This window comes from Jaculus jaculus, chromosome 7, assembly GCF_020740685.1.
Source record: "Jaculus jaculus isolate mJacJac1 chromosome 7, mJacJac1.mat.Y.cur, whole genome shotgun sequence".
NCBI classification, from domain to species: Eukaryota; Metazoa; Chordata; class Mammalia; order Rodentia; family Dipodidae; genus Jaculus; species Jaculus jaculus.
In genome coordinates, this window is record NC_059108.1 from 1,608,623 (window position 1) to 1,636,462 (window position 27,840).

At 49.9% G+C, this 27,840-nt stretch overlaps 2 protein-coding genes and 1 long non-coding RNA gene across 5 annotated transcripts in view; 1 reads left to right on the forward strand and 2 right to left on the reverse strand.

The window, feature by feature from the left end:
- Positions 1-218: 218 nt before the first annotated feature.
- Gapdhs (glyceraldehyde-3-phosphate dehydrogenase, spermatogenic) overlaps positions 219-27,840 on the forward strand; it is a 66,755-nt gene continuing 39,133 nt past the window's right edge. Inside the window, exons 1-2 of one of the 3 annotated variants that reach the window (XM_045154918.1) lie at positions 219-693; positions 818-922. The gene's annotated coding sequence lies outside the window, so the exon portion shown is untranslated. Of the gene's footprint in view, positions 923-27,840 lie in introns of all 3 variants that reach the window. The other 2 variants (XM_045154920.1, XM_045154917.1) reach the window with 2 other exon arrangements.
- LOC123462191 lies at positions 3,921-7,569 on the reverse strand. The gene is made up of 4 exons (XR_006638147.1): positions 7,516-7,569; positions 5,492-5,515; positions 5,337-5,384; positions 3,921-4,247 (listed from the first exon to the last, which is right to left on the reverse strand). It is a non-coding gene; the product is annotated as an uncharacterized LOC123462191 (long non-coding RNA).
- Positions 11,312-25,134, reverse strand: Dmkn (dermokine). The gene is made up of 13 exons (XM_045154916.1): positions 24,599-25,134; positions 24,056-24,223; positions 23,895-23,951; positions 23,621-23,671; positions 23,283-23,462; positions 22,340-22,384; positions 21,934-21,984; positions 21,700-21,750; positions 17,773-17,823; positions 15,969-16,028; positions 15,810-15,857; positions 15,601-15,648; positions 11,312-11,348 (listed from the first exon to the last, which is right to left on the reverse strand). The coding sequence occupies exons 1-13, from the start codon at positions 25,070-25,072 to the stop codon at positions 11,328-11,330; spliced, it is 1,305 nt and encodes a 434-aa protein (XP_045010851.1). The 5' UTR covers positions 25,073-25,134; the 3' UTR covers positions 11,312-11,327.

A 27,840-nucleotide genomic window follows, 5' to 3' on the forward strand; every position in this document is an offset into this window, starting at 1 on the left:
CTTAGGTTCAGCCTTCAGTACTGGAAATAAAAGAAAAGAGGGGCGCCGGGGAGCGGGGGGGAGGCTCGGGTCTGGCCTGAGAGCTCAGCGCCCACCAGCGGCTTCTCTCGGTCCCAGAGGGCCGGGTGTTCTGCAAGAGGCCCGCGCCCGCCTCCCTGTGGCCGCAAGGAGGCTCCGCAAGGCCCTTCCTGCACGTTGGCCTGTGGAGGAAGGATCCATCAGCCGCAAGCCGGGAACCAGAAGGGGCGGAAGAGCAAGGCAGCAGACAGGACCTTCCTCCCAGGGAGCGGGCTCCAACGAGCTGGCTCTCCGAGGCCTTTGGAGGCAGGTTTCTGTCACTGGTTCGTCCTCTGAGACCGTAGGGGGATGGCACAACGGCGAACAGTGACCCTGCCCTAGTGAATTTATGGTCTGGGAGGGCGGGCACTCAGCTGGCAGCCTGTTTCACGTCTTCCTTTAACCTCCTGTTCCCCGGAAAGGATGCCCGAGGGACACAATGGTGGGGGAGGCTCCTGAACTTGGGCACGCTGTACCATCTAAGCGACGCTCAGCTCTCCCTGGCCCTGCCCCAAGCGCGCCTCTGCTTGGGATAAGCTGGGGCTCCTCCCGCCTCTCAGAGGTACAGTTCTGGAGCGGAGGTTCCTGCCTCCCTTCCCCTGTGCCCTGGAAGCTCAGAGCAGCTGGGGAGATAAGGTAATGGCCGAGACCCCCATCTCCCGAACTGCTCCCCTCACCAGACTGGAGCCCTTGCAGGACTCTGGCCTCTCCCTGTGCCCCCCTCCCCCACCGCCAGGGCCGACGTTCTCATTCCCAACAGCCTCCTTCTCCAACCTCCTGAAGTGAACCGTTGCCCGTTGCCCGGTTTGCTTTCCTTTCGGGCCAACCCAACACTTGGCTGCTCAGAGCTCAGTGCAGATATAAGGTAGGCAAAGCTTTTGTTCCTAATACTAAGCAGTATAAACTTCATATCATGAAATGAATCACAGGATCCCAATAAGCTGCACCCTGTTATATGCGATTTCAGAATGTCAGCAACTGTATAGTCAAGTTGCAAAAAAAAATATTAACTGGCTCCAGTGTGGAGTACTAAAGAGGATTCTTTAAATTGTTTAAATTGACTTTGTTGGAGAGGCTGGGAAATAGCTTAGTGGTTAAAGGTGCTTGCTTGCAAAGCCTGCTGGCCCAGGTTCAATTTCTCATTCACCCTCATAAAGCCACACACAAAAAGTGGCACAAACAGTTGACATTCCTTTGTGGCAGCAAGAGGCCCTGGCACACCCATACATGCAAACAAATAAATACCCTTGTTAAAAAAAAATAAAATAAAAATTGAGAAGTGACAGAGGATTACTCAACACTGAAATATCTCTATCACACCAAGGCTCAGGGCCCGTTGCGGAAGAGGTGGTGGAAAGAATGTAAGAGCCAAAGAAAGGGTAGGACTCCTTACAACGTGCTCCTCCAAACGCAAAATGGCCTGGATATCCATGACCTCGTGGTGCCTGATACTACCTACAAAAGACCATCATAATAGGAGGAAAAGGTGATGACATCAAAATAAAAGAGAGAAAGAGAGACTGGTTGAGAGGGGGAGGGGATATGATGGAGAATGGAGTTTCAAAGGGGAAAGTGGGGGGGGAGAAATACCAATCGTCTACAATTATGGAAGTTGTCAATAAAAAGAAGAAAATAAAAATAAATTGACTTTTTCTGTATGTGTGAAGCAGGGGTTTAAATTGACTTTTGGGGGGCTTGGAAGATACCTCTGTTGTTAAAGGTGCTAGCTTGCAAATCCTGCTGGCCCAGGGTTCCCTTCCCAAGCCTCCTGTATAAGCACCCCGGCACAAGCACTTGGTGTTCTTTGGCAGCAAGAGGCCCTGTTGTGCGCACTCCCCCCCCCACCACATACGCACACACACAAATAAATCAGAAGAACTAAATGGACTATTTAGAAACACTGACAACAAAGTCAGGCATGGTGGTGCACACCTTTAATCCCAACACTTAGGAGGCACAAATGGGAGGATTGCCATGAGTTCAAGGCCAGCCTGGGACTATAGAGTGAGTTCTAGGTCAGCCTGGGACTATAGAGTGAGTTCTAGGTCAGCCTGGGCTACAGTAAGACCCCGCCTAGAAAAAAACAGAAAATACTGACATTTATGAAACTTGTTCATGGTGGGTCCTTTTAATTAAAAAACATTATTAAGGGCTGGTGAGTGGCACAAGGTGGCACATGTGTCTGTAGTTCACTTGCAGTGGGTGGAGGCCTTGGTGTGCCCATTCTCCCTCTCTCTCTTCCTCTCTTTCTCTCTCAAGTAAATAAATAAAAATATTTTTAAAAGACTTTATTAAAATTTACATAGCTCGCCGGGCATGGTGGCACACACCTTTAATCCCAGCACTTGGGAGGCAGAAGTAGAAGGATGGCCATGAGTCCAAGACAACCCTGAGAATACAGAGTGAATTCCAGGTCAGCCTGAGCTAGAGTGAGACTCTACCTCAAAAAAAAAAAAGGGGGGTAGGGACTGGGGAAATGGCTTAATGATTACAGCATTGGCCTGCAAAGCCTAAGGACCTGGGTTCGATTCCCCAGGGCCCATGTAAACCAGGTGCACAAGGGGGCACATGTGTCTGGAGTTCATATGTAGTGGCTAGAGGCCCTGGCATGCCCATTCTCTCTTTCTCTCTCTTAAATAAATAAATATTTTAAAAAATTTACATAGCTCCCTCCCACGATCCTCCAAAGATTAGTTTTTGCAGATGGAGAAACTGGATTATACTAAGTGAGGTAACCCAGGCCCAGAAAGCCAAGCGCCACATGTTCTCTCTCATATGTGGATACTAGCTACAGATGATTGGGCTTCTGCGTGAGAATGAAAATACTTAGTAGCAGAGGCCAGTAAATTAAAAAGGAGACATAAAGGGAAGAGAAAGGAAGGGAGGAGGGTACTTAATAAATTGATATTGTATATATGTAAATATAATAATTGTGATGGGGAGGTAACATGATAGAGAATGAAATTTCAAAGGGGAAAGTGGGGGGGAGGGAGGGAATTACCATGGGATTTTTTTTGTAATCATGGAAAATGCTAATAAAAATTTTAAAATAAATAAATAAATAAATAAATAAATTTACATAGCTCCCTCACACTATCCTCCAAAGATTAGTTTTTGCAGATGGAGAAATTGAAGCATGATAAGATCAGCTACCTGCTTGTTGTGATACCAAACTGAAACCCAGGTCTCATCTCTTTCCAGCCAACCAGGCTTTACACCATACTCGGGAGAAAGGCTCTCTCCTGCCCTTCCTTCCATCCTCCCACATCAGGCCATCAGTACAGTAGTAAAGAATTCATTCAGTGGGCTGGAGAGATGGCTTAGCGGTTAAGCGCTTGCCTGTGAAGTCTAAGGACCCAGGTCCAAGGCTCTATTCCCCAGGACCCACATTAGCCAAATGCACAAGGGGGCGCATGCATCTGGAGTTTGTTTGCAGGGGCTGGAGGCCCTGGTGTGCCCATTATCTCTCTCTCTCTCTCTCTACCTCTTTCTCTGTCTGTCACTTTCAAATAAATAAATAAAAATAAACAAAAAAAATTTTTTAAAGAATTCATTCAGCGGCTAGAGAAATTGCTCAGCAGTTAGGGTGCTAACCAGCAAAGCCTAAGGACCCAGGTTCAATTCCCTAGTTCCCATGTAAAACCAGATGCACAAGGTGGTGCATGTGTCTGGAGTTCATTTACGGTGGCTAGAGGCCCTGGTACACTCTCTCACTCGCTCTCATTCTTGCTCTTGCTCTTGCTCTCTCTTTCTCTTGCTCTCTCTCTCTCTCTCTCTCTCTCTCTCTCTCTCTCACACACACACACACACACAAATAATAAAATTAAATTAAAATGTTAAGAAAAGAAATCATTCAAGAAATCTCAGGGAAACAAGATTCATCTTTTATTTCTACAGAAAAACTCAAAAGTAGGAAGGTCCTACTGCAAAATCGTCACAGTGACCTCAGGTCACAAAAGGGGAACATGAAGAAAGTGGTGGCTGGTTCATCTGATGAGGCTGTTGGTCCCCGAGTCACCACAACAGGATGGAAGGAAACTAAGAAGGGACAACCAGGTCCCTGGGTGAGAAGGTGGGGGTGCTGGTGCCCAGGCAGTCCTGCCATGGCAGAAAGGACTATGTGGAAGCATGGACAAGCCCCCTGAAGACCTGTGTTCGTGGGGTCTCAAGCAGTGACTGGAAGGAATTTTCTAGGGGAAAAAAAAGAGAAAAAATAAATGACAGAATGTGGCCACTCCTAAATCTTCCTGGAATGGACATCCTGTCCTGTTCCAATGTCTCCCTAGATGTCCAACCTGTTCCACTTTCAGTCTCCTTGCTTTTGACTCCACCTAAAACAAATTCCCAGGCCAGGCTTAGTGGCACAGACCTATAATCCCAGCACTTGGGAGGCTGAGGCAGGAAGATCTTGAGTTGGAGGCCAGCCTATGCTACACAGTAAGATACTATCTTAAAATACAAAACAAGCCAGGCATGGTGGTGCATACCTTTAATCCCAGCACTTGGGAGGCAGAGATAGGAGGATCACCGTAAATTTGAGGCCAGCCTGGGACTATAGAATGAGTTCCAGGTCAGCCTGGGCTAGAGTGAGCCCCTTCCTCCAAGCAAACAAGCAAAAAAAAAAAAAAAAATACAGTGTTGGAGAGATGGCTCAGCAGTTAAGGTGCTGCCTGTGAAGCCTAAGAACTCGTGTTCAAATCTCCAGATCCTATGTAAGCCAGACGCACACGGATGCACATACACAATGTCGCACGTGCACACAAGGGAGCATACGTGTCTGAAGTTCGTGTGCAACGGCTGAAGGCCCTGGTGTGTGCTCATTCTCTCTGTCTCTGTCTCTCTCTCTCTCTATCTATCTATCTCTCCCTCTTTCTTGCTCTCTCTCTAAAATAAAAAAAGATTGATAAAAGACAAAATGAAAAAGAAACACACTTCTATTCAGATTCCAACTCTATCTTCCTTTGAAGCTTTGCTCTGGAATGCTCACTTCTCTACAAGTGCCCCAGACCATTCCCATCGTGTTCCCTGTCCGTCACCCAGCATACCAGATGTGCCCCGCATGGGCTGGCTGTTCAGCCCTTGTTCTGCACTCACCCACTCACATGCGCTTTCCACATGTCCTGGGCCAAAGCAACCTGCCCCTCCTTAGTCCCTTGACAGCAGCCACCCAGAGGAAACCTCACTGAGGTTCAAGGCAGCACCCAGGCCCCAGCCTGCTTCAGAGGGAACAGCCTGCACTCCCCATGTGTGGCCTCTGCATGGTCTGCTCTGACACTCACCTACCAAAATTTCAGCCACTGCAGCAAGCCAGGCTGTGCCCGGGAAGCCTGTGGGACAAGGAGAATGGCTGAATCGGCGTTGCACTGTCCCTCCACCCTCTCCAGCCTCAGGCCTCTCCTGTCCTCAGTCAGGTTTTCTGGGCCCCCATACTCACCGAGGATGAAGGCGTCACTCCTCCCTGCAGAGAGACCAGAGAAAGTTACGCAGGGTCATGGTGGCTCCCTTGGCCTTAGGTTCCCCAAGGTTCTGTTGCAGGGTCAGGTGCAGGCTAGTATTCCTCCAAAGCCCTTGAGTCTAACTGTGGCATCACATAGCAGACACACTACTCTAACGCATTTCATCCAAGACGATACTGACCATGGTCCCTGAGCACACAGGGACCATGGGGAGGGGAAGGAAGAGGGGATCCCTTCTACCTGTTGGGGGATACAAGTCAGCCACAGGACGTGGCCAGGTGGCACCCACAGGTGGTGGTAACTTTATCTGCACATCCTTTTCCTCAGCAATAGCTTCTCTCTTTTTCTCTCAGCTCTTATCTAAACATACTGGCAAGCATTCTACCACCTAGACCCCCAGCCCTTAGTTTACTTTATTTTTAACATTTTTTATTTATTTATTTGAGAAAGTGAGAGAAAGAGGTAGATAGAAAGAGAATGGGTGCACCACGGCCTCCAGCTACTGCAGACAAACTCCAGATACATGCAATACCTTGTATATCTGGCTTACATGGGTCCTGGGAATTCAAACCAGGATCCTTTGGCTTTGTAGGCAAGTGCCTTAACCACTAAGTTATCTCTCCAGCCCTGTTTACTTTTCATTTTGAGAGAGGGTTTCATTAAGCTACACAGCCCAGGCTTGAACTCACTCTGAAGCCCAGGCAGGACTGGAATTTGTGAACTTTCTGCTTCAGTCTCCCATGTAGCTAAGATTACTGGGAAACCAGGCCTGGCATTTTTAATAGAATCTTACTGGAAGGTTCTCTCTCCAGGGGCTTTGTTGTTCTAAGAGATGGAAGGAAATCTCTGGCCTGGGTTTTGTCAGTCTAAGTAGTTTCTAGTATATTCTTTTTTTTTTTTTTTTTTTTTTTTTTTTTTTGCTTTTTCAAGGTAGGGTCTCACTCTAGCTCAGGCTGACCTGGAATTCACTCTGTAATCTCAGGGTAGCCTCAAACTCATGGCAATCCTCCTACCTCTACCTCCCGAGTGCTGGGATTAAAGGCATGTGCCACCATGCCCGGCTAGTATATTCTTTCCCTGATAATATATGATGACTTTCTTTGTTGTGGTGCTGGAAATGGAGCTCAGGGCCTTGCACTTGCTAGACAAGTATTCTACCACTGAGCCACACTCCTAGCCCCTTCAGGTATTTCTATTTTATCTGTCCTTTGCTGTATGAAACATTTAGTTTCCCACCAACCCAGAATTCCTGGATTAACTTCCTCTGCCCTGCCTATTCCCCCAAAGGGAACCTGGTAAATGTGATGTGTTCCAATCAACTCATCTCCAAGCATCTTGTTTCCTTTCCTTTTCCACACCAAGGCTGTTCTCAGCATCTTCTGAGAGGGCAGCTGTGCAGAATGTGGAACCTTTCTGCCTCCATTTCCAAGCTTGCCTCAAATAGCAAAGCTCACTTACAAAGGAGTATGGGAAGGCTAGAGAGAAGGCTTAGCAGTTTAAGCACTTGCCTGCGAAGCCCACAGACCCATGTTCGACTCTCCAGATCCTACATAAGCCAGACACAGAAGGTGACACAAGCACACAAGGTCCACACATGCATACAAGATGGTGCACACGTCTGGAGTTCAACTGCAGCAACTGGAGGCCCTGGAGTGCCAATTCTCTTCCTCTCCCCCCCCACCCAACACACACACAAACAAACAAAGGAGTGTTAGGCTGGAGAGATGGCTTAGCGGTCAAAGCGTTTGCCTGCAAAGCCAAGATCCTGGTTCTATTCTCCAAGATCCACATAAGCTAGATACGCAAGGGGCGCATGTGTCTGGAATTCATTTGCAATGGCTGGAGGCCCTGGCTTGCTCTCTCTCTCTCTCTCTCTCAAATAAATAAATAAAGCATATTTTTTTAAAAAGGAGTGTGGAGGGCTGACTTTCCCAGTGATGGAGGAGACCCTGCTATAAGCCTCTTTGCTCTCCCCACCCATGCAGAGCCTTACCGGACTCACCTTCGCAGGGGTCTTGACATAGTACTGCCAGTTGTGAGCTGTAGGGTACACCTGCTGGTTGTAATTGTTCTGTAGGAACAAGGCATCACGGGAATGGGGAGGTGAAGAAGGGACAGAGGTGCTTTGCTGTATAATAAGCACCCCACCTCCCTGCCCGGAGCATACATTTCCTAAAGCCCCTGCCATGATACGGGTTTTCTTTCACAGACGCCTGCAGCCAGCCAGAACCCACCCTGTCACGTGTCTGATTTTCTACCCCACAGAACCAGTCTCCCCCTTCCCTGCCTCTCCCCACTTCTAAGTGTGACCTGGGAGATGAGGATAGGAGACCAAAAGAAGGGCTGGAGTGTAAGTCAGGTGGTCAGTGGGAGATATCTTGCCTTGGAAGTGACAGCTACCACCTCTTGTCTTTCTGCACCAGGCTGGAAAAACTATCAGACAGGAGGGGAAAGAGAATGTCAGATTGGTCAGCCTAGACAACAGGGCTGGGAAGGACTTCCAAGGGGGGCTGAGGACAGAGGAGACCCACCTGATCGGCGCCACCTGCCCTCTTTTGCAGCGATGACACATCTACAGCCTAGGAGGGAGACAGGAGACAGGGTCAACATCTCCCTGGTCCCTCAGGCCATGCCAGCCTTCCAGAACATTACACTGCCTCAGCTCTGACTCCTTCAGGAGCCCCAACACCTCACCCAGGCCTCCCCTGTGAAGGTCTATGAGAAGTGTGGTGGGACTAGAGGTGCTGACAGCCTAGACAGATGCAGGGCACAGACGTCCACGCTCGGGGCTGGGAAGTGACGAAGAACCTGATTGGGCAACACCAATACCTCTACCCACAAAGGGCCAGAGTGTTGGCAACGCTGGCCTAGGATGGTGCTAGCAGGATAAAGGAATTGAGCCCACACAGGTCCCTCAGCTGCCCATCGCCTGGACCAGCCCCTGCTGCTTCTTTGTAGGCTCTTAATCCTAGAATACCAATGCTATTTTTAATGCTATCCTTTTTAAACAAAAATGTCATTGCTTCGCAAGCAAAGAGAAAAAAAAGAGAGAATGGGCACACCAGGGCCTCTTGCCAGTGCAAACAAACTCGACACATGCACCAGTTTGTGCATCTGGCTTTATGTGAGTACTGGGGAATTAAACTCAGGCTGTCAGGCTTTGCAAGCAAGCGCCTTTAACCATTGAGCCATCTCTCCAGCTCTCCAGTGCTATTCTTGATGAGGTTCTTGGAGCTAAGCAATTAGGTTTGCTTCCAGCAAGGGTGAGAAGGAAACAAACAGATAAAGCCATGTAAATGCTCCTCAGGTACGCATTACAGCTTTTGCCATATCTGACACTGAGTCTTTTTTCTCTCTCGCTCTCCCTGAGATTCTAGGGATTAAATTTAGGCCTTGCTCAGGCTAGGCAGGCAGCCCCTCACCAGGGGGTTCCAGGCAGGTGCTCTACTGTGGAGACAGTTGGCCATCCTCTGGCACTGAGTCTTAACCCAGCTTTGACACTGAGGTCACAAACTGGCCATTCACAGGTATCTGGACTTTAGATTTGGTAATTTTTTTTTTGTTATTTTTTTAATTAAATTAGTTGAAATGAATTAAAAATTAGATTTCTAGCCAGGCATGGTGGCGCACACCTTTAATCCCAACACTTGGGAGGCAAATATAGGAGGATTGCTGTGAGTTCAAGGCCACCCTGAGGCTACATAGTGAAGTCCATGTCAGCCTGGGCTAGAGTAAGACCCTACCTCGGAAAAAAAAAAATGGATTTCTAAGGCTGGAGAGATGGCTTAGTGGTTAAGGTGCTTGCCTACAAAGCCAAAAGGCCCAGGTTTGATTCCTCAGGACCCACATGAAGCCAGATGCACAAGGTGGAGCATGCATCTGGAGTTCAGTTGCAATGGCTAGAGGCCTTCTCTCTCTCTCTCTCTCTCCTCTCTCCCTCCCTCCATCTCTCTTTCCCTCTCATTTCAAATAAATAAATAGAAATAATTAAAATAAATTTTTAATTAGGTTTCTAGCTTTTCTTGAAAACTTGGATTGTGCCAACCCTGGTCCTATATGGTGACACTCAGCCATAAGGCCTCACTCAACCTCCTCTTGCGTGACCCCACCTGTCCAGCCACACACGCCTGGCCTGTCTGCTTAGCCCTTGCCTCAGTGGCCAAAGGTTTTGTTTCCCAACACCACCAGCCATACAGCATCGAGTTGTGACTTTCGGCAGGGCGAAGCCTCCCTGCTCTCCTCCCTGAGACCAACTCCCCAACCCTTCTGCACCTGCCTGAACTTGTGCTAACCCTCCAGTTTCCCATCAACTTCCCTCCCTGCACTCCCCTTTCCAGCACTTTGGAGGGGACCCTAGCGCCAGTCCCTTCCTTTCCCCCATGCTGTGGCCCCCCTCCATGTGCTGTCCCTCAGTACCCACCCAGCTGTGACTGCCCCCAAGTCAGGACAAGTCCAGCAGGATCAGCACTCAAGTGGACACAGTGGCTGACTTCACGGTTCTCTTCCAGTGGAGTCCCCAAGCCTGCAGCCCTGTGCTTTTATACTAGGGAGTCCCTTCTACCCCACTCCTTCCATGACTCACAGCTTCGCTCCACCCCACCCACCCCACCCCACTCAGGTTACATGCAGCAAGCAAGGACGGTGTCTTCTCTCAGCAAGAACACCGGTGAGCTTCCTCATCCTGAAGTGAGACGTCTTGCCTTACCCACTTACCTCAATTTCTTTCCAGTTGAAGAAAGGAGTCCTGCGTTTGAAATCCTAGAGGGAGAAGGAGAGATGAGTGGTGTCTGAGGAGCCAGAAGTCAGAGTGGGAAGTGATGGCACGCAGGGCAGGGCCCCAGGCGGGCGAGTAGGCTTGCCAGGCGGGGTGGGGCTTGGGGTTGAAGACGGTAAACACTTGGGGATTGAAGGTGCTTGAGTTTCAGATCGGGTTGGTGATAAGATTTAGATTAGATGGCCTATCTCAGAGATGAGCAAAGGGGGTCAGGTGCAGTGCCACATGCCTGGCATCCTAGCACTCAGGAGGCTACGGAAGGAAGATTGTGAGTTCAGAGCCTGCCTTAGTTATATAGCAAATTCAAAGTGAGACCCTGTCTAAAATAATAATAATAAACACCCCCCCCCAAAAAAAAGAAGGCTCAGTGAATGGAGCATTTGCCTAGAATGCAAAAAAGAAAAAAGAACGAAAAAGAGAGAAAGAAAGAAAAGAATTTTTTGTGTGTAGCAAGTGTTTTGGAGTTGAGGAGAAACAAGGTGACCAGGATCCCCAGGTCTTTGAAAAGTGGGAATTCTCCTACCTCCCAGAGTCGGCGGAAGTAGAGCAAGGCTCGGGTGCTGGGGGGCGGGGCACGACCCTGTGGAGGAAAGGTGGGGCACGTTAGCAGGGATCAGGCCACTGCTCACTACGCCTGGCCTCTGCCATCTTGACGCCTTCAGAGCTGCATTGCGACTAAGGCATGGAGAGGTCACTGGAAGTCATTATGGACACAGGTCTGAGGGATCTGATCCATGAGGCAGCCCACCCGCCCCCAGCACTGTGCTCTCCCAGTTCCTCGCCTTGACACATCATTGTGGCCAAGCCCTTGGGGCCAGCACCTGCCCCATGGTTTCCCACCTTTTCACATCAGCACCAGTGTATCTGCCAACCACACCCCACACACACACCCCGTAGAGACGGAAGAAAGGAACGGAGACCAACAGTGTGGGGTGAGCTAAGGTTTATTTCCAGGGTGAGGCATGAGACTTAGGGGAGGGAGTGCGTTTTAACAAAGGAGGTGGGGACTCCCATCCAGCTGGAAGTTCCTTGTCTGGAAGTCACGGTTTGCTCCCCTTGTCCTGATCAAAAAAATGGGTTCTAAGATGAAGCTTGAGGCGTGGGGACTGCTGGGGAGCAATAAGTAAAGGTCGGGGAGTAGGGACCCCTGCCCTAGAAATCTGCAGGGATCTTTTAAGCCCACCATTGTCATCCAGACAACTCCAAATGTCCCAGCTTGGGCTTGACAAGCCTGCAGCAGGAATAATGCACACAGCCCTTCACCATGGACTCACCCATGGGCTGCCCTCAGCTCCCTTACCCACTGAGAAAGACCTGGCCAGCTCTGCCTGCCCCTCTTTCTCCTGAACTGCCCCTTTGGAGTCTACTCCCTATGAATCCTACCTAACTACTCTGCCCCAGATGGTCAAAACATTTGGCCATCTGTCCTAACCCTCTGGAAAGTGCCCATCTGTGTCCACCCCTGCTCCTTATCAGACTCTCAGTTCCCCAAGATCCGCAGCAAGGACGCTCGCCCCTACCAGAAGTTGTTCTCTGTAAAACAGAGAAGTCTAAACAGGGTGTGGAAGTGCACACCTGCATCCCAGGACTCAGGAGGCTGACACAGAAGGACTGAGGAATTGAAGCTTCCCTGGGCTACAAAGGGAGTTCAAGGCTAGCCTGAGCTACATAGGGAGATCCCATCTCAATAAAATTGAGAGTTTATTTGGTTCATTCAAACAAGACTGGGGGTTTGCTTCTTTCTTTCTCTCTCTCTCTCTCTCTCTCTCTCTCTCTCTCTCTCTCTCTCTCTGTCTCTCGCTATACCTCATGGCCAGGAGGGTAGTCTTTATTGTTCCTGAGGTCTGGATGATTCTGCCTGTCAACTGTCTTGGGCTAGAGATCAAAACTTCAACTGGGGACTAGAGAGATGGCTTGCAGTTAAGGCACTTACCTGCAAAGCCAAAGGACCCAGGTTTGATTCCCCAGGACCCACCTAAGCCTGATGCACAAGATGGCGCATGTGTCTGGAGTTTGTTTGCAGTGGCTGGAGGCCCCACTCTTTCTCTCTATCTGCCTCTTATCTGTCTCAAATAAATAAAATCTTTGTTTAAAAAAAAAATCCTCAACTGTTTACAGAGGCTAGTCTGATGGCTTGAATGTCTGATGAGCAGGGATAGTGTGGTCCCTGGAAAGCAAGGACCCACAGGAAAAAAAAAAAAAAAAGAATGAATGAAAGAAAGGGAGAGAGAGAAAGAAAGAAAGAAAGAAAGAAAGAAAGAAAGAAAGAAAGAAAGAAAGAAAGAAAGACTCCATCCAGCCCTAACTTGTCATTCATTATCCCATGGAAAAGAGGACCCAGGGTTGCCAAATTTTTCAAGAGAAGCCAGATATCTAAATCATTACGTAAAGTCTCCAAATTTTTAAGCTTTGGCAAATAATTCATATTCTTTTTCTTTAAAAAAAATGTTTTTGGAGCTAGGGAGATGGCCCAGTAAAGAGCCTTGCTTGTAAAGCCTGGTGGCCCTGGTTTGATTCCTCAGTACCCATGTAAAGCCAGATGCACAAAGTGACACATGCGTCCAGAGTTCATTTGTAGTGAAAGGAGGCCCTGGTATACCCATATTCACTCATTTTCTCTCTGTCTCCAATAAATAAATACAAATGTTTTAAGATTGCTTCCATGACCACACCCATAATTTGAGTATGCACTCTTGTTCCCCCCCCCCTTTTTTTTCGAAGTAGGGTTTAACTCCAACTCAGGCTGACCTGGAATTCACTATGTAGTCTCAGGGTGGCCTTGAACTCACAGCAATCCTCCCACCTCTGCCTCCTAAGTGCTGGGATTAAAGGTGTGCGCCACCACGTCCTGCTGTCTTGTTTTCTTAATAAACCCTAACTTGCCAAGCCTGCTAGCTCCGGCCTATCTCCTCAATTGCTCAGGAAGATCCTGAGTTCACGGCCAACCTGGGCTACATAATTGAGTGAGGCCAGCCTGAGCAAGTTAGTGATATCCTATCTCAAAATAAAAAGTTAAAAAATAGGTCTGGCCAGGCGGCACACGCCTTTAATCCCAGCATTCAGGAGGCAGAGGTAAGGAAGTCGCTGTGAGTTGGAGGCCTCCCTGAGACTAGATAGTGAATTCCAGGTCAGCCTGGACTAGAATGAAACCCTACCTCAAAAAAAAACAAAAACAAAATGGAGCTGGAGATGTGGCTCCCTTGCCTGGAATCCACCAAGAAGGGGCTAGGGGCGTGGCTCAGTGGTAGAAAACTTGTCTAGAATCCACAGTGAGGGGCTGAGGGTGTGGCTCAGTGGTAGAGCACTTGTCTAGAATCCAAAGTGAGGGGCTGGGAGTGTGGCTCAGTGGTAGAGCACTTAACTGGAATCCAAAGTGAGGGCTGTGGGTGTGGCTCAGAGGTAGAGCACTTGTCTAGAATCCACAGTGAGGGGCTGGGGGCGTGGCTCAGAGGTAGAGCACTTGTCTAGAATCCACAGTGAGGGGCTGGAGGCCTGGCTCAGTGGTAGAGCACTTGTCTAGAATCCACAGTGAGGGGCTGGGAGTGTGGCTCAGTGGTAGAGCACTTATCTAGAATCCACAGTGAGGGTCTGGGGGCCTAGCTCAGAGGTAGAACACTTGTCTAGGATCCACAGTGAGAGGCTAGAGTGTGGCTCAGTGGTAGAGCACTTGTCTAGAATCCACAGTGAGGGGCTGGGGGCGTGGCTCAGAGGTAGAGCACTTGTCTAGAACCCACAGTGAGGGGCTGGGCATGGCTCAGAGGTACAGCACTTGTCTAGAATCCACAGTGAGGGGCTGGGGGCGTGGCTCAGTGATAGAGCACTTGTCTAGGATTCACAGTGAGGGGCTGGGGGCATGGCTCAGTGGTAGAGCACTTGTCTAGAATCCACAGTGAGGGGCTGGGGGCATGGCTCAGTGGTAGAGCACTTGTCTAGAATCCACAGTGAGGGGCTGGGGGCATGGCTCAGAGGTAGAGCACTTGTCTAGAATCCACAGTGAGGGGCTGGGGGCGTGGCTCAGTGGTAGAGCTCTTGTCTAGAATCCACAGTGAGGGGCTGGGGGCATGGCTCAGAGGTAGAGCACTTGTCTAGAATCCACAGTGAGGGGCTGGGGGCGTGGCTCAGTGGTAGAGCACCTATCTAGAATCCACAGTGAGGGTCTGGGGGCATGGCTCAGAGGTAGAGCACTTGTCTAGAATCCACAGTGAGGGGCTGGGGGCGTGGCTCAGTGGTAGAGCACCTATCTAGAATCCACAGTGAGGGTCTGGGGGTGTGGCTCAGAGGTAGAGCTCTTGTCTAGATTCCACAGTGAGGGGCTGGGGGCATGGCTCAGAGGTAGAGCACTTGTCTAGATTCCACAGTGAGGGGCTGGGGACATGGCTCAGTGGTAGAGCACTTGTATAGAATCCAACAGTGGTGGGCTGGGGGTGTGGCTCATCAGTAGAGCTCCTTCCTGGCGTTTTCATGGCCCCATCTCAGTTTCTGCCTGGGAAATTTATCTGGATGTTCTTTGTCTTTCCTACAGTCCATCTATTATGGTATCAAACCAGCCTGGCATGTGGTGAAGAGATCCTGTAGGAGGGAGGAGTGGGACAAAGAGGAAAAGGAGAGGGATTCTGGGCCCCAACTATGTTCTGATATTGGGCATATAGAGAGCCCCAACCAGTGCTTATTGCACATGAGGCACCTGGCAGCTGTACCTGCCCTTTTTCCTGTCTGTCTGGGTACAACAGTCTTCATGTAGTCTTTTAGCCTCATTCAGTACATTATTCTCTAGGAACACATCTACTTAATCTGGTCTTCCCTAGTTTTGTGGTGCTGGAGATGGAGCCCAGTCCCTCGTACATAATAGGCAAGTGCCCTACCATTAAAGCATGCTTATATGTGTGTATATATATACCTATATACTGCAAGACAGGCTGTTCCTACCTTGCCCAGGCTGCCTATGAACTCACTCTAGCCCAGGCTGGCCTTGAACTTGCCAACTTACTGCCTTGGTCTCCCAAGTAGTTAGGAGGAGAAGCCTGCACCCACCATGCCTAGATCTTACTCTTTCCTAAACGTTCCAGGTCTAAAGGAGAAACCGAGGTTCGGGACCTGCTTAAAAGGGCCCATCCCCTCTGCTCATTCCCAGCTCCAGCAGTCCCCAAATTCTCCCTCTCTTTTCACGTCTCTGCTGGCTGTGTTTGTTGTCGGACTTTGGTTTGAATGTTACCCTAAAACCCTCCTGAATGGTCATCATTACTGTGCCCCAGCTGTACCACAGAGTACTAGCTCCCCTCTACAACCAGTACAGCATGGCCTTCCGGCCCTTACCTTGTTAAAGGCATCCCAGTTAATGAAACCCAGCTTGGATTTAAAATTCTGTAGCGGGAACAAAAGGAAATATCTAAGTCAGATCATGATGAAATGGATTCAGGCCTTGGGCCAGGATAGGGTTATAGCTTTCTGTTGGTATAAAGAAGGGACCAAGAGCCTGGGGTTGGTTTTCCAAAGAGCAAGTAGAGCAGTCTTGTAGCACTTACCTCCCAGAAACTGTCAAAGTTGAAGGGCATGGAAGATGCCTCCGAGTTCTATGGAACCAATGCAAAAGGGAGATAGGTTAAGAGCTTACTGTGTGAGCCAAGAGGCAGCAGATGCAACACCCCAGTCCCAGCCCACAGTGGAGTAAGGCCTCCACTCACCATAGTATTGAGTCCACTGACAGCTTCATTTCTTCCACTGTCCCCACTGGACCCTGGACCCTGGGTGGAGGAAAGGAGCCTGATGTTTGAGGCTTACGTACCCTGTCAAGCATCTCTCAACCAGTCCCTGGACTACTTGTTTCCGCCACTGCTCCAGCTTCTGTCCTGCACTCTCAGCCTTGTCTCTTCTTTGTCCTGCATCTGATCAAAAGCCGCCTCTCTGTCTGCAAAGAGCCATCTCTCCAGAATGACTGAGATGGATTTCGTAAGACAGGCCTTCACGGTGTACCCGGACCAGCCTTGGGCTTGCAATGATCCTCTTGCCTCAGCCAGCAGAGTGCTAGGATAACAGTCATGTGCCACGAGGCCCAGCTGCCACATTTGTGCCCTTGCTGCCACCCTCTCCTTTCACCCTCCAACATCACTGTTGATGACAGTCGCTAATACTCCTGAACACTGTGTGAAAGAAAGGACTTCATTTTCTCAGAGGTGGCCTCAGGTTCTCTGTCTGTGCCTGGGCCCTACACCACCTTGTCTAGTGATGATGTAGGAAACTCTAGTAACGGAGGGAAGTTAGCAAGCCGGATTGCCCAGCCCTTTCTTACACATGGAAGCCCGGGCTCAAAGGCATTAACTGGCTCCTCTGAGCTGCACACATGAGGCTGGGTTTGCAAGCCCATTCTCATACCCAAAGCTCGGCATCAACATTGGCTTAGTAATGACAACTATTTTTGCTTGATTGGTTTTTGTTTTTTGGGATAGGGTCTCACTTTAGTTCAAGCTGAAAGTTCCAGGCTGGCCTCAAACTCACAGCAATCCTCCTACCTCTGCCTCCCAAGTGCTGGGATTAAAGGCATGTGCCACCACATGTGGCTTGCTTTTCTTTTTAAATATTTTTATTTTATTTATTTATTTGAGAGAGAGAGAGAGAGGCAGATACAGAAGGAGAGAAGAAATGGGTGCACAGGCCCTCCAGCCCCTGCAAATGAACTCCAGACACATGCGCCATCTTGTGCATCTGGCTCACGTGGAATCTGGCCCTGGGGAATTGAACATGGCTCCTTTGACTTTGCAGGCAAATTCCTTAACTGCTAAGCCATCTCTGCAGCCCATACAATTTTTTTAAAGATATATTTTTAAAGATATATTCTGGGTGCTCAGCTACTAAAGACACTTGCTTACAAAACCTGTCAGCTTTGGTTCGATTCTGCAGAACCCACATAGATCCAGGTGCACAAAGTGGCATATGTGTCTGGAGTTCATTTGCAGTGGCTAAGAGACCCTGATGTGCCCATGTTCTCCTCCTTTCCCCCTCCAGAGTAAATTTAAATTTTTTAAAAGATATATTTCCTTGCCAGGCGTGGTGGCACGCACCTTTAATCCCAGAACTTGGGAGGCAGAGGTAGGAGGATTGCTGTGAGTTTAAGGCCACTCTGAGACTACATAGTGAATTCTAGGTCAGCCTGAGCAAGTGTGAGACACTACCTCAAAAAAAAAAAAAGATTTCCTTGACTTTTTTTTTTTTTTTCTGTGCTAAGTATTGAAACTAGAGCCTCACTATACTACCGCTGAGCCACGTCTCCAGCCCCTCCCTGGTATGTGCTAGGAAAGCACTCTACCATTCTCAACCCTACTTTTAACTTTTTACTTAGACACAAGGACTCACTAAATTAACCAGACGGATCCCCTTTCTAATTGTCACCCAGCATTGATCCAAAGAAGAAAGGAAATACAGATTTTCCCCTTTGGCATTGCACACTCTCGTCCCCTCTGCCAAAGCCACCCTGGCTGTCCCCTGGCTCACCTGATTGCCTGATTGCTCACGCCCAAGGAGGTGACTGCTCTCTCTGGTTTCCTGGAGAGACAGAGAGTTCAGAAGTCAGGGAAGAGGAGAGGGCAGGAAGGCATGGTACAGAAGAGAGACTTCTGGAATCAGGAGATGGAGATGGGAGCATAATAGAGCTCTTTCTCTCCAGGTAACTCCACCTTCTCATGTGGGCAGACCTCATTCCAGCCTCCTTCTAGCTCCACTCACTTGTGTTTATGGAGCACATTGTTATCTTAACTTCACTTGTGCAAGCTGCCTAGAGTCCAGTCAGAGATAGGAAGATTACTGTGAGTTCGAGGCCACCCTGAGACTCCATAGTGAATTCCAGGTCAGACTGGGCTAGAGTGAGACCCTACCTCGAAAAAACAAAAAAAGAAAAGAAAAAAAAGAAGCCCTACAAATAAAAGCTACAAGCTGAAATGACTTTTCTTAAAACCCGTGGATCCCTACAAACACTGTAAAAATGAGGAGAGTTTCAGAGAGCCAGCTCCACTCAGCCCCACCCACCACCCCCACCTCCCTCCACCTCACCCCGCTGCTGAGCCCCAGGACTAGGCAGCCTCAGCCTCCGTGGACTGAGTGAGAAATGCGGTAACCCAGCCCCACCCAGGCCTGCTCGTTCAGGACCTGCATTTGCACAAGACCTCTAGGTGTGGACAGGAATGTCACACTCACTCAGCCAGCATGATAACCTGCACTAGCCCTAATGCTGAGAGTCCAGAATAACTGGGAGGACACGTACAGTCCTCAACGCTCCTCTGCCAGGGTCCACTGAATTCTGTCCACTGGACGTGGATGGGACATTTGGGTCATTAAGTCTCTAATTCAGACAGGTATGGGAATGGGCGTGGTGGTACACAACTATAGTGTCAGCCTTCAGAAGGCTGAGACAGTTTGAGGCCAGCCTAGGCTACAAAGTGAGATCTCATCTCAAAAAATAAATAAACAGGCTGGAGAGATGGCTTAGCGGTTAAGGAGATTGCCTGTGAAACCTAAACACCCAATTCAATTCCCCAAGGCCCAAGTAAGCCAGGTACATATGTATTTGGGGTTTGTTTGCAGTGACTGGGAGCCCTGTGTACCTATTCTCTCTATATAACTACCTCTTCCTCTCTCCTTCCCTCCCTCTCTCAAATAAATATATATTTTTTAAAAATTTTTGTTTTTGGTTTTTCGAGGTAGGGTCTCACTCTAGCCCAGGCTGACCTGGGATTCACTCTGTACTTTCAGGGTGGCCTTGAACTCATGGCAATCCTCCTACCTCTACCTCCCAAGTGCTAGGATTAAAGGCATGCGCTACCACACCTGGCTTTTTGCCCGGCTTTTAAAAAACAAAAACAAATAAATAAAAGCAAAACAAAAAATAAAATAGGGCTGGAGAGATTGCTTAGTGGTTAAGCACTTGCCTGTGAAGCCTAAGGACCCCGGTTAGATGCTTGATTCCCCAGGACACATGTTAATCAGATACACAAGTTGGGCACATGAGTCTGGAGTTCATTTGCAGTGGCTGGAGGCCTGGCACACCCATTCTCTCTCTCTCTATCTATCTGCCTCCTTCTCTCTCTTTCACTCTCAAATAAATAAATATAATAAAAACCAAAAATAAAATAGAACTGGCTGATGTAGAATACTTCAGCTCATCTGGGTGTAGAACAAAACATATCACTAAAGAGTTTGCAATCAGAGTTCAAGTCCTACCTGTTCTATAAAATAAGTTCAAGGCCAGCCTGGGCAACTCAGTGAGCCCATCTCAGTATAAAAAGTAGAAAGAGGGCTGAAGAAATGACTTAGTGGTTCACTTGCGTGCAAAGCCGAAGGACCCAGGTTCAGTTATCCAGAGCCCACATAAGCCAGATGCACAAGGTGGTGCATGCATCTGGAGTTTGTCTGCAGTGGCTAGAGGCCCTGGCATCCCCATTCTCCTTTTCTCTCCCTCTCTCTATATATATATCAAATAAATAAACAAAAATAAAATATTTTAAATACTTTAAAAAATATATCAGGCATGGTGGCATACACCTTTAACCCTAGTATTAGGGAGGCAGAGGTAGGAGATTGACAGTGAGTTCAAGGCCAGCCTGAAACTACATAGTGAATTCCAGGTCAGTCTGGGCTACAGCAAGTCCCTACCTTAAAAGAAAAAAAAAAAAAAAAAAAAAGAATACTCTCACTTTTGGTTAGAGAAGCTTCTCTTTTAAGATAACAGTGACCTTGGGATGACTCAGACGGCACCATGGTGCTGAGAAGAAGGGAGAGAGGAGTGCTCAGCACGGAAAAATCTCTAAATTTCTATCATACTTTCCAAGTCTCAGCGTCCATTGTGGAAGAGGTGGCGGAAAGAATGTAAGAGCCAAAGGAAGGGTAGGACTCTGTATAACGTGCTCCTCCAGACTTAAAATGGCCTGGATATCCATGACCCCACAGTGCCTGACACTACCTACACAAGACCATCATAACAGGAGGAAAAGATCATGACATCAAAATAAAAGAGAGACTGATTGAGATGGGGAGGAGATATGATGGAGAGTGGAGTTTCAAAGGGGAAAGTGGGGAGGAGGGAGGGTATTACCATGGAATAATGTTCACAATCATGGAAGTTGTCAATAAAAAGAAGCTAGGCTTCATTGTGCACGCCTGTAATCTCAGCAATCATGAAACTAAGACAACAGGATCTCTGTGAGTTGGCAGCCAGCATGTGCTGCACTGTGAGGCTCCGTCTCAAAAAATAAAAATGTAAAAACATGGGGCTGGGAATATTGCTCTGTTAGAGGCACTTGCTCTCAAAGCCTGATGTCCAGGATTCGATTCCCCAACGACACAAGGGCCTAGTGTTTGTTTACAGTGTCAAGAGGCCCATACACACATACAAATAATTATTTTTCGTTTTAAATGTGGGGTAGAGAGATGGGTCAGTGGTTAAGTGCCCTTCTTAGACCAGACTGAGACTCTGATGGTGCCCGAAACTGCCTGAGTTCAAATCTCCAGATCCACATAAAACAGCTGGATGTTGCCACACATGCCAGTAACCTCAGTCCCATAGGAGAACAGAGAACCAAGGCCCACCAGCACCAGAAACAGTGAAAAGAGAGACTTTGGCTCAAAACGAGGCCAGGCAAGAGAGTAATGGAGTGGGACACCTGATGTTTCACACAGACGACCACAGGTGAGCGTGTGGTACCACAGGTGTGTACATACACCACATAGTGCATTAGGTACTCACACATACACGTTACCCATGCACATACACATAAACACACGTGAGTAACAAAATAAATAAATAAATTTTTTAATGTAAAAACAGGATAATTTGGGCTGGAGATATGGCTTAGCAGTTAAGGCGTTTGCCTGCAAAGCCAAAGGACCTACGTTTGATTCTCCAGGACTCATATAAGCCAGATGCACAAGTGGTACATGCATCTGGAGTTCATTTGCAGTGGCTAGAGATCCTGGTGTGCCCATTCTCTCTCTGTCTCTGTCTCTCCTCTCTATCTCTATCTCTCCTTGCAAATAAATAAATAAAATTTTTTTAAAAAATAGGATCATTTGTAGCTCCATGGCAGAGCTGAGCTGGAGACTTGGGTCAGGGGTAGAGCACTTGTCTAGAATCCACAGTGAGAGGCTGGGATTGTGGCTCAGTGGTAGAGCACTTGTCTAGAATCCACAGTGAGGGGCTGGGGCATGGCTCAATGGTAGAGCACTTGCTTAGCATGTGCAAGGTTCTGGGTTCCATCCTCAGAATCACAAAGAGGGAGACATTCTCCACTATTACTTTGGAGACCTGGTATATTTTTTCACGGACCCATGTTTAGTTTGTTTCTTCTAAAGTGTGGGCTGGGGGGGGGGATGAGCTGGAGGGAGGTTTAGTCCCGGTGATGGTGAAACACACATGAGTTGGGCTCTCACCTGACTTCTAGATCCTCCAGACATGCGAGAATCATTCCCTGGGTTGTCACACTATGGAAAGAAGGGAGATTTTTCTCAGTCCCTTCTCAGACACCAACCCCAATCCCCAAAGGGCAGCAACGCCACCTGAGGCAGCAGCCTTCCTTATTTCCACAGAGCCCACACTCCCCGGGGCACCAGGCTGCTGACCCCACTCTTCAGGAGCTGTGCTGTGTGCACGCCCTGACCACTGACCTCAGGTTTGTTTCCGCCACCACTTCCACCTCTGCTGCCTGAACTGGTTCCCTGCAAGGAAGAAAGAGTCCACATGCTGTCTTGAAAGCACGTTCATGGGGAATCGGGAGTCCGCAGCATTCTCTCCAACATCCCATTCCTTTCCCCCATCTTTGGCCAACTGATTGCTGGGGGAAATTGAGGGTTAGATGTGGCCCAGAGTTTTTGGAAATGTGCAGTGACTTAGGGAATCTGAGCTGCTACCTCCACCACCACCTCTACACACACACACACACCCCTTCACACACATGTGCATGCACACACCTGCCATCCTGCTACTAGGGGCAGGCTAGGGTTTGTTGAGCATTAACTCTTCCTCACCCTCTCCTAAAAGGAAAGAAGTTGGAGGGGTAGCTAGACTCCTTACCCTGGACACTGAGTAGCCTTCATCAAAATTAGAAGTTTCTATGTCCTAAATGGAGGATAAAATGGTATCGGTCAGGGGCCACACCTTAAAGACACTTGCTCCATTAGCAGGGCCTTTTCACTTACCTCTTTTTTTTTGAGACAGGGTCTCATGTAGCCCAGGCAGGCCTCAAAATCTATTGTACCTGAGGAAGATCTTGAAATCCTGATCAAACCTCTTGCCTCTACTTACCGAGTGCTAGGATTATAAGTATTTCCCACTATGCTTGGTTTATGCAGTACTGGAGATTGAACCCAGGGTTTCCTGCATGTTAGGCCAGCACTTTATCAACTGAGCTACATCCCCATACCACATATAGGCCCAAGGAAGCCTGTGTGGCCCTGACTCAGGCACTCTCCCCGCCAGGCCCCTCCTGGCCCTCACACCATCTTCTGCAGGGTAGGCAGCAGTATGGGCACCATACTGATTGGCGGATTGGTGTTGTCTACACCACAGCTGTCCGCAAGTCTCCGTGGGGCAGCCCTCAGCCCATACTCCTGGAAGTATCCCAAACAAGTATCTTTTGTTGTTGTTTTCTGAGACAGAATCTATAGCTCCGGCTGGCCATTCTTGAACTCACAGTACTCCTTCTCTTCAGCCTTCTTGTGCTGGGAAGGGCCATATGCCCACCTCTCTTCCTTTTGCCACCCCCAGCTCTACTTGGCTCTACAAGCAGGCCATGAGTAAAGATTGGCCAGTAGCCAAACCTTTCTCCCCATGAGAGTGGAGGGAAAGGAACGTAGGAACTCAGCGTACCTGTGTAAGGGACACTGGGACTTGGAAAGTGGGGAATGAAGGCTGAAGGAACCTCAAGATGACAGCTGCCATTGAGACCCCCCACCCAGGCTGCAGCAGCTCAGGGAACCACTGGGACCCTCACCCCATCTCAAGGAGCAAAACTCACCCGGCTGCCAGTGCTGCTCCCATGGCTACTGCCACCATGACTACTGCTGCCACTGTGGTCACTGCCGCCACTGCTACCATGGCTGCTGCCACCACTGCCACCATGGCCACTGCTGCCGCCGCTGCTCCCATGGCTGCCACTGCTCCCATGGCTGCTGCTGCCCTGGCTGCCACTGCTTTCCTGAGAGGCAGGAGGAGAACAGAGCAAGGACTAAGACCAGGGACACCAGGGTGTATCCCTCCTCCCCTTGCTCCTAGCTCAGCTTATCCCTGGTCCTGTCTAAGGACAGAGCCTCCCGGTCTTCCCAGGGCTGAATCACAGGCCACACGTCCTCTTACCCCAGAGTTGCTGGAACTTTCATGGGAGCCTGATGGTGGGGCATTGGTACACTGCAGAGAGAAGGGGACCCCTAAGGTCAGAGGCATCTGTCAAAGCCACCTCCCCAGACCAGACCTCTCTGCTGTATTGCAGCCTGGCTTCCTTCCCTCTGCCCTCTCCTCTCCCAGAGCTTCCTTCCCTTCTTCCACACCTGGGACCCCCATTCCTACCCTCCCTCCTCCCCCTCCTTGTCCCTCCCTTATTCTGTCACGTGCACCTAGATGTCCCTCTTACCCCTGAATTTTGGTTGCTGCCTCTCACTGACCCATAGCCAGGCTGGGCCACAGCTCCCTGCGGGGGGGGGGGGGGGCAGTGGAGAGTGACTGTGTAATCCAGAGGATCAGAAGTGATGGACAGGGGCAAGGAGAGGGGGTGGGGCGGGGTGGTGACCTAACCTGAGGGTTGGTCTCATAGTTAAATGCACTGCCATCGCTGCCCTGATCCATGGAGCTACCCACGTAGTTGGTACCATAGCTGCTTTCTGAACTCCAGGGAGTCCCTGGATGACCAGGATTGCCCCGGCCACCCTGAGAGCCAAACATGCCATGGCCTCCAGATGACCCCTGAAAGGACAGGACAGCATGCCTGCACTTAGTCTAGCCATCCCTGAAAGCCCTAGAGAGGAGCCAGAACAAGAAGAGAGAAGGAGAGAGAGAGAGAGAAGAAGAAGGAAGAGGAGAAGGAGGAAGGGGAAAGAAGAGAGAAGGGAGAAAAAGGAGGAGAGGAGAGGTGAGAAGGGGAGAAAAGAGAGGATGAGAGAAGAGAGGGAAGGAGAGAGAGCTAGAATATTCCATGGCAGTAGAGGGCATGATGCCAAAGGAAACTGCCCCAGACAGACATCAAGAAGCCACCTGTTCATCTTTTGAACCATTCCCCAAGTTTCTTGCCCCAGCTGCCCCCAGGTTTCCATTTGCATGCACGGCTTTCCAGCCACTCACCCAAGACCCAGAGTTGTGGGCAGCATCTAGTCCGCGTCGAATGACATCCTCAGCTTGGCCTCCAGCCTCACTCCCCATGTGTTCCAGAGAGCGGGCTGCTTCCCCGAGCCTGTGGCTGAAAGCATCGCCCCTGGCATCCCTAAGCCCAGAGCTACCATCCCCTCCGTGCCCTTGGCCAAACGCCTCCTGGATTCCGGAGCTGGCTGCCTCTTTGGCCCCTTTGCCAATGGCCTCCTGGATTCCAGAACTGGCTGCATCTCCACCCCCTTGGCCAGCAGCCTCCTGGATTCCTGAGCTGGCTGCCTGGCCTGCTCCTTGGCCCACAGCCTCCCCAACTCCTTGGCTAATGGCATCTCCCACCCCTTGGGCAGCATTTGCCCCAACACCCTGCCCTCCACCCTGCAGAGGACCAGCTTTCCCACTGCCCAGACACAGGGCCAGCAGGAGGCAGGCCAGGGACCCCTGTAGCTTCATCTCTGCCCAGTTCCCTTTCCTGCTGCTGAGGGTCTTCTTTCCAACCCCGTCCACTTCTTGTCACCCCTTCCCCTTCCTCAAGTCTGTGTGTCCTCTGCTGTCCCTTGCTCTGCTTCCTTCTACCTCCCTCTGGACCCACAGCCTTCTCTCTTCTTTCCCAGAGGCCCCTGCTTCCCAGAGTCCTCCTCTCAGTCACTACCCCTTATACTGTGGGTTGGGAGAAGGTAGCAGGGCTGGGCAGATCAAGTCGCCTCCCCCAGTGACTCAGGGCCCAGCCACCGATAGGGTAATGAGGCTTAATTGTGAGTGAGAGGCTGTGTTGAAACAGAGAGGGCGCTGGGCATCAGGGAGGGCAAGGGAGGGAGAAATAGGATGAGATGGATGCAAAGTATCCCAGTTGCCCAACCCCAGGAATTTGGGGCGCAGGGTGGGGATAGGAGCATCTGAGGAGATAGGTGTTGGTGTCTTCTGGGGGTGGTAGGATGGGAGTGCTGAGGAAACAGGGCTCACGGGCAAGCAGGACCCCAAAGGAGCAAGGAGAGGGGCCAGGTGGAAGGTAGCTCACCAGCAAGGTCAGGGCCACCAAGATGGGGAAGTAGGTCCCTTCTTAGGTTCAGTGGACCTTCCCTGCACCCAGCCCTCGCTTGCACTCTGCCACCTACAGGAGAATTGTGCCACACTCTTCTCCACCTGGGAGACATTGGGAGCTCCGGAGTGGTGGTTGGTTGAGTTCTGTGGTTCTGGGGATCCCTGGTGCACCCCTGTGAGTGGCCATCAAGCATTTGGGCAGCTGGCACTGAGAATGTGGAGGCACTGGGCGTGGAGCAGGGAACTGGGCGGGCCAACCACCCCCCAGGGAAGAGTGGGTGGGAGGACTAAGGGAGGGAGTAGCTGACCCTGACACCCATCCTGTTTACCCAGACAAGGGGCACGTGTGACGGCAGGAGCTCATGGGCCCCGTGGCAGGAGGGACCACACTGCTCCTGCATCATCGACAGCCTCCCTGAAGGGCCAGGGCAGCCCTGGGAGTGAGCAGGGGGTCAGTGCAAGGTCAGCAGGCACCCATGGGCACTGTGGCTCTCACTCCCATCCCAGTTCTGACCCGGAATTCAGGCATCCTCCCCAAGTATCATCCCTGTCTGGCAAGTGTGACTGCTTCTGGGTTCCCAGGGGCCCCAGGTCCTCCCACTTGGCACTGTCTTGTATCACTGGGATTCATCACCTCATTAGGAGGGGCCAGTTTCCATCTGCCTTTCTCAATGTCTCTCAGTCAGTCTCTCCCTTCCTCTCTCTCCACCCCAACACCCGCACCCCAACTTGTAACATCCAACACTCCTTGGCATGTAAACACCATTCCCGACTGTCTTCAGCTCCCACCTCCCTTTTACTCCATTGCTAACTCTTTAATAATGTTTATAATGGTGGTGGCAGTAATGCTAAAAGAATAATAATAATAATTGCTCCTCCAGTTTTTCAAAGGTTTTCTGTGTGCCCTGTGTCAGACTCAGCACTGTAAAGAATGCCCCAGCTCTGAAAGATGGCTCTTTATGTTACCACATGGAGAGACACAGAAAGGCTCAGAGAACACAGTGAGCTTGCCACAGACTCAAGAGCCAAGTCCAGACCTGCTTTCCACTGAAGCCCTGGCTCCCAACCCCTGCCAATCACTTCAGTATGTCACAGCAGCCCCTGCTCCTCTAGATAGAACTGATTTAGGGTACAGGAGGAAGGGGTACAGCAGAAAGCCTGGGACCCAGACTGAGCACTGGAGACTCTGTCCCTGAACTTGCTGCTTCCTCATCCATGGGTCAGGTCAGTGGGCTGAGGAGGAGCTCTGGACAGGGCACTAGCTGACTCAAAAGCTCCTTCCCACCTCCTCATCAGGCCAATCTGTACCAGGCTGCCCACTTTCCCTCTCTATCTCCATTCATTACCTCTCTTTCTCTCTTCGCTTGTGTGTGTGTGTGTGTGTGTGTGAGAGAGAGAGAGAGAGAGAGAGAGAGAGAGAGAGAGACAGAGAGAGAGAGGTGGTCATGTGTATGTGCACATGTGGTGCCCTGGGCACTTGAAGGGAACATCAAGTGTCCTGTCCCATCACTCTTCCACTCATCCTTCCTTGAGCCAGAGTTTCTTACTGATCCTGGAGCTTGCCAGGTTTTTACAAGCCCCAGTGATCCTCCAGCCTCTGCGCCTCTATGGGGCTGGGGTTACAGATGTGCATATTTATGTGGGTCCTGGGAATAGGACTTGAACAGTCTCTTAGACCTCCTCAGGCCCTCATGCTTGCACAGAGATACTCTCAACAGCTCAGTCATCTCTCCAGACCCTTTGTTTTCTTTAAGACTATATTGGTGGGGGAAAACGACTATATTGGGGCTGGAGAGATGGCTCAGTGGGTAAGTCACTTGTCTGCAAAGCCTAAGGGCTCCACTTCAATTCCCCAGTACCCACATAAAGCCAAAATGCACAAGATGGTACATGTATCTGGAATTCATTCATTGCAGTGGCTAGAAGCCCTGGTGTGCCCATTCTCTTATTTACCCCTTTCTCTCACTTAAGTAAATAAAATTTTAATAAGACTATATTACTTTCTTACTTAAGAACACTTTAGTGGGCTGGAGAGATTGCTTAGTGGTTAAGGCACCTGCCTGCAAAGCCAAAGGACCAGGTTCAATTCCCCAGGACCCATGTTAGCCAGATGCACAAGGTGGCACACACATCTGGAGTTCATTTGCAGTGGCTGGAGGCCCTGGCGTGCCCAGTCTCTC

What these genes read in the sequence shown, in the direction of transcription:
- Dmkn (XM_045154916.1), bottom strand. Translation starts at nt 25,072, where the DNA reads ATGAAGCTACAGGGGTCCCTGGCCTGCCTCCTGCTGGCCCTGTGTCTG. An exon ending in GTGAGCAATCAGGCAATCAG is followed by an intron (nt 16,029 to 17,772) that starts GTGAGCCAGGGG and finishes TCCTCCACCCAG; the next exon opens with GGTCCAGGGTCCAGTGGGGA. An exon ending in ACTTTGACAGTTTCTGGGAG is followed by an intron (nt 15,649 to 15,809) that starts GTAAGTGCTACA and finishes TTCCCGCTACAG; the next exon opens with AATTTTAAATCCAAGCTGGG.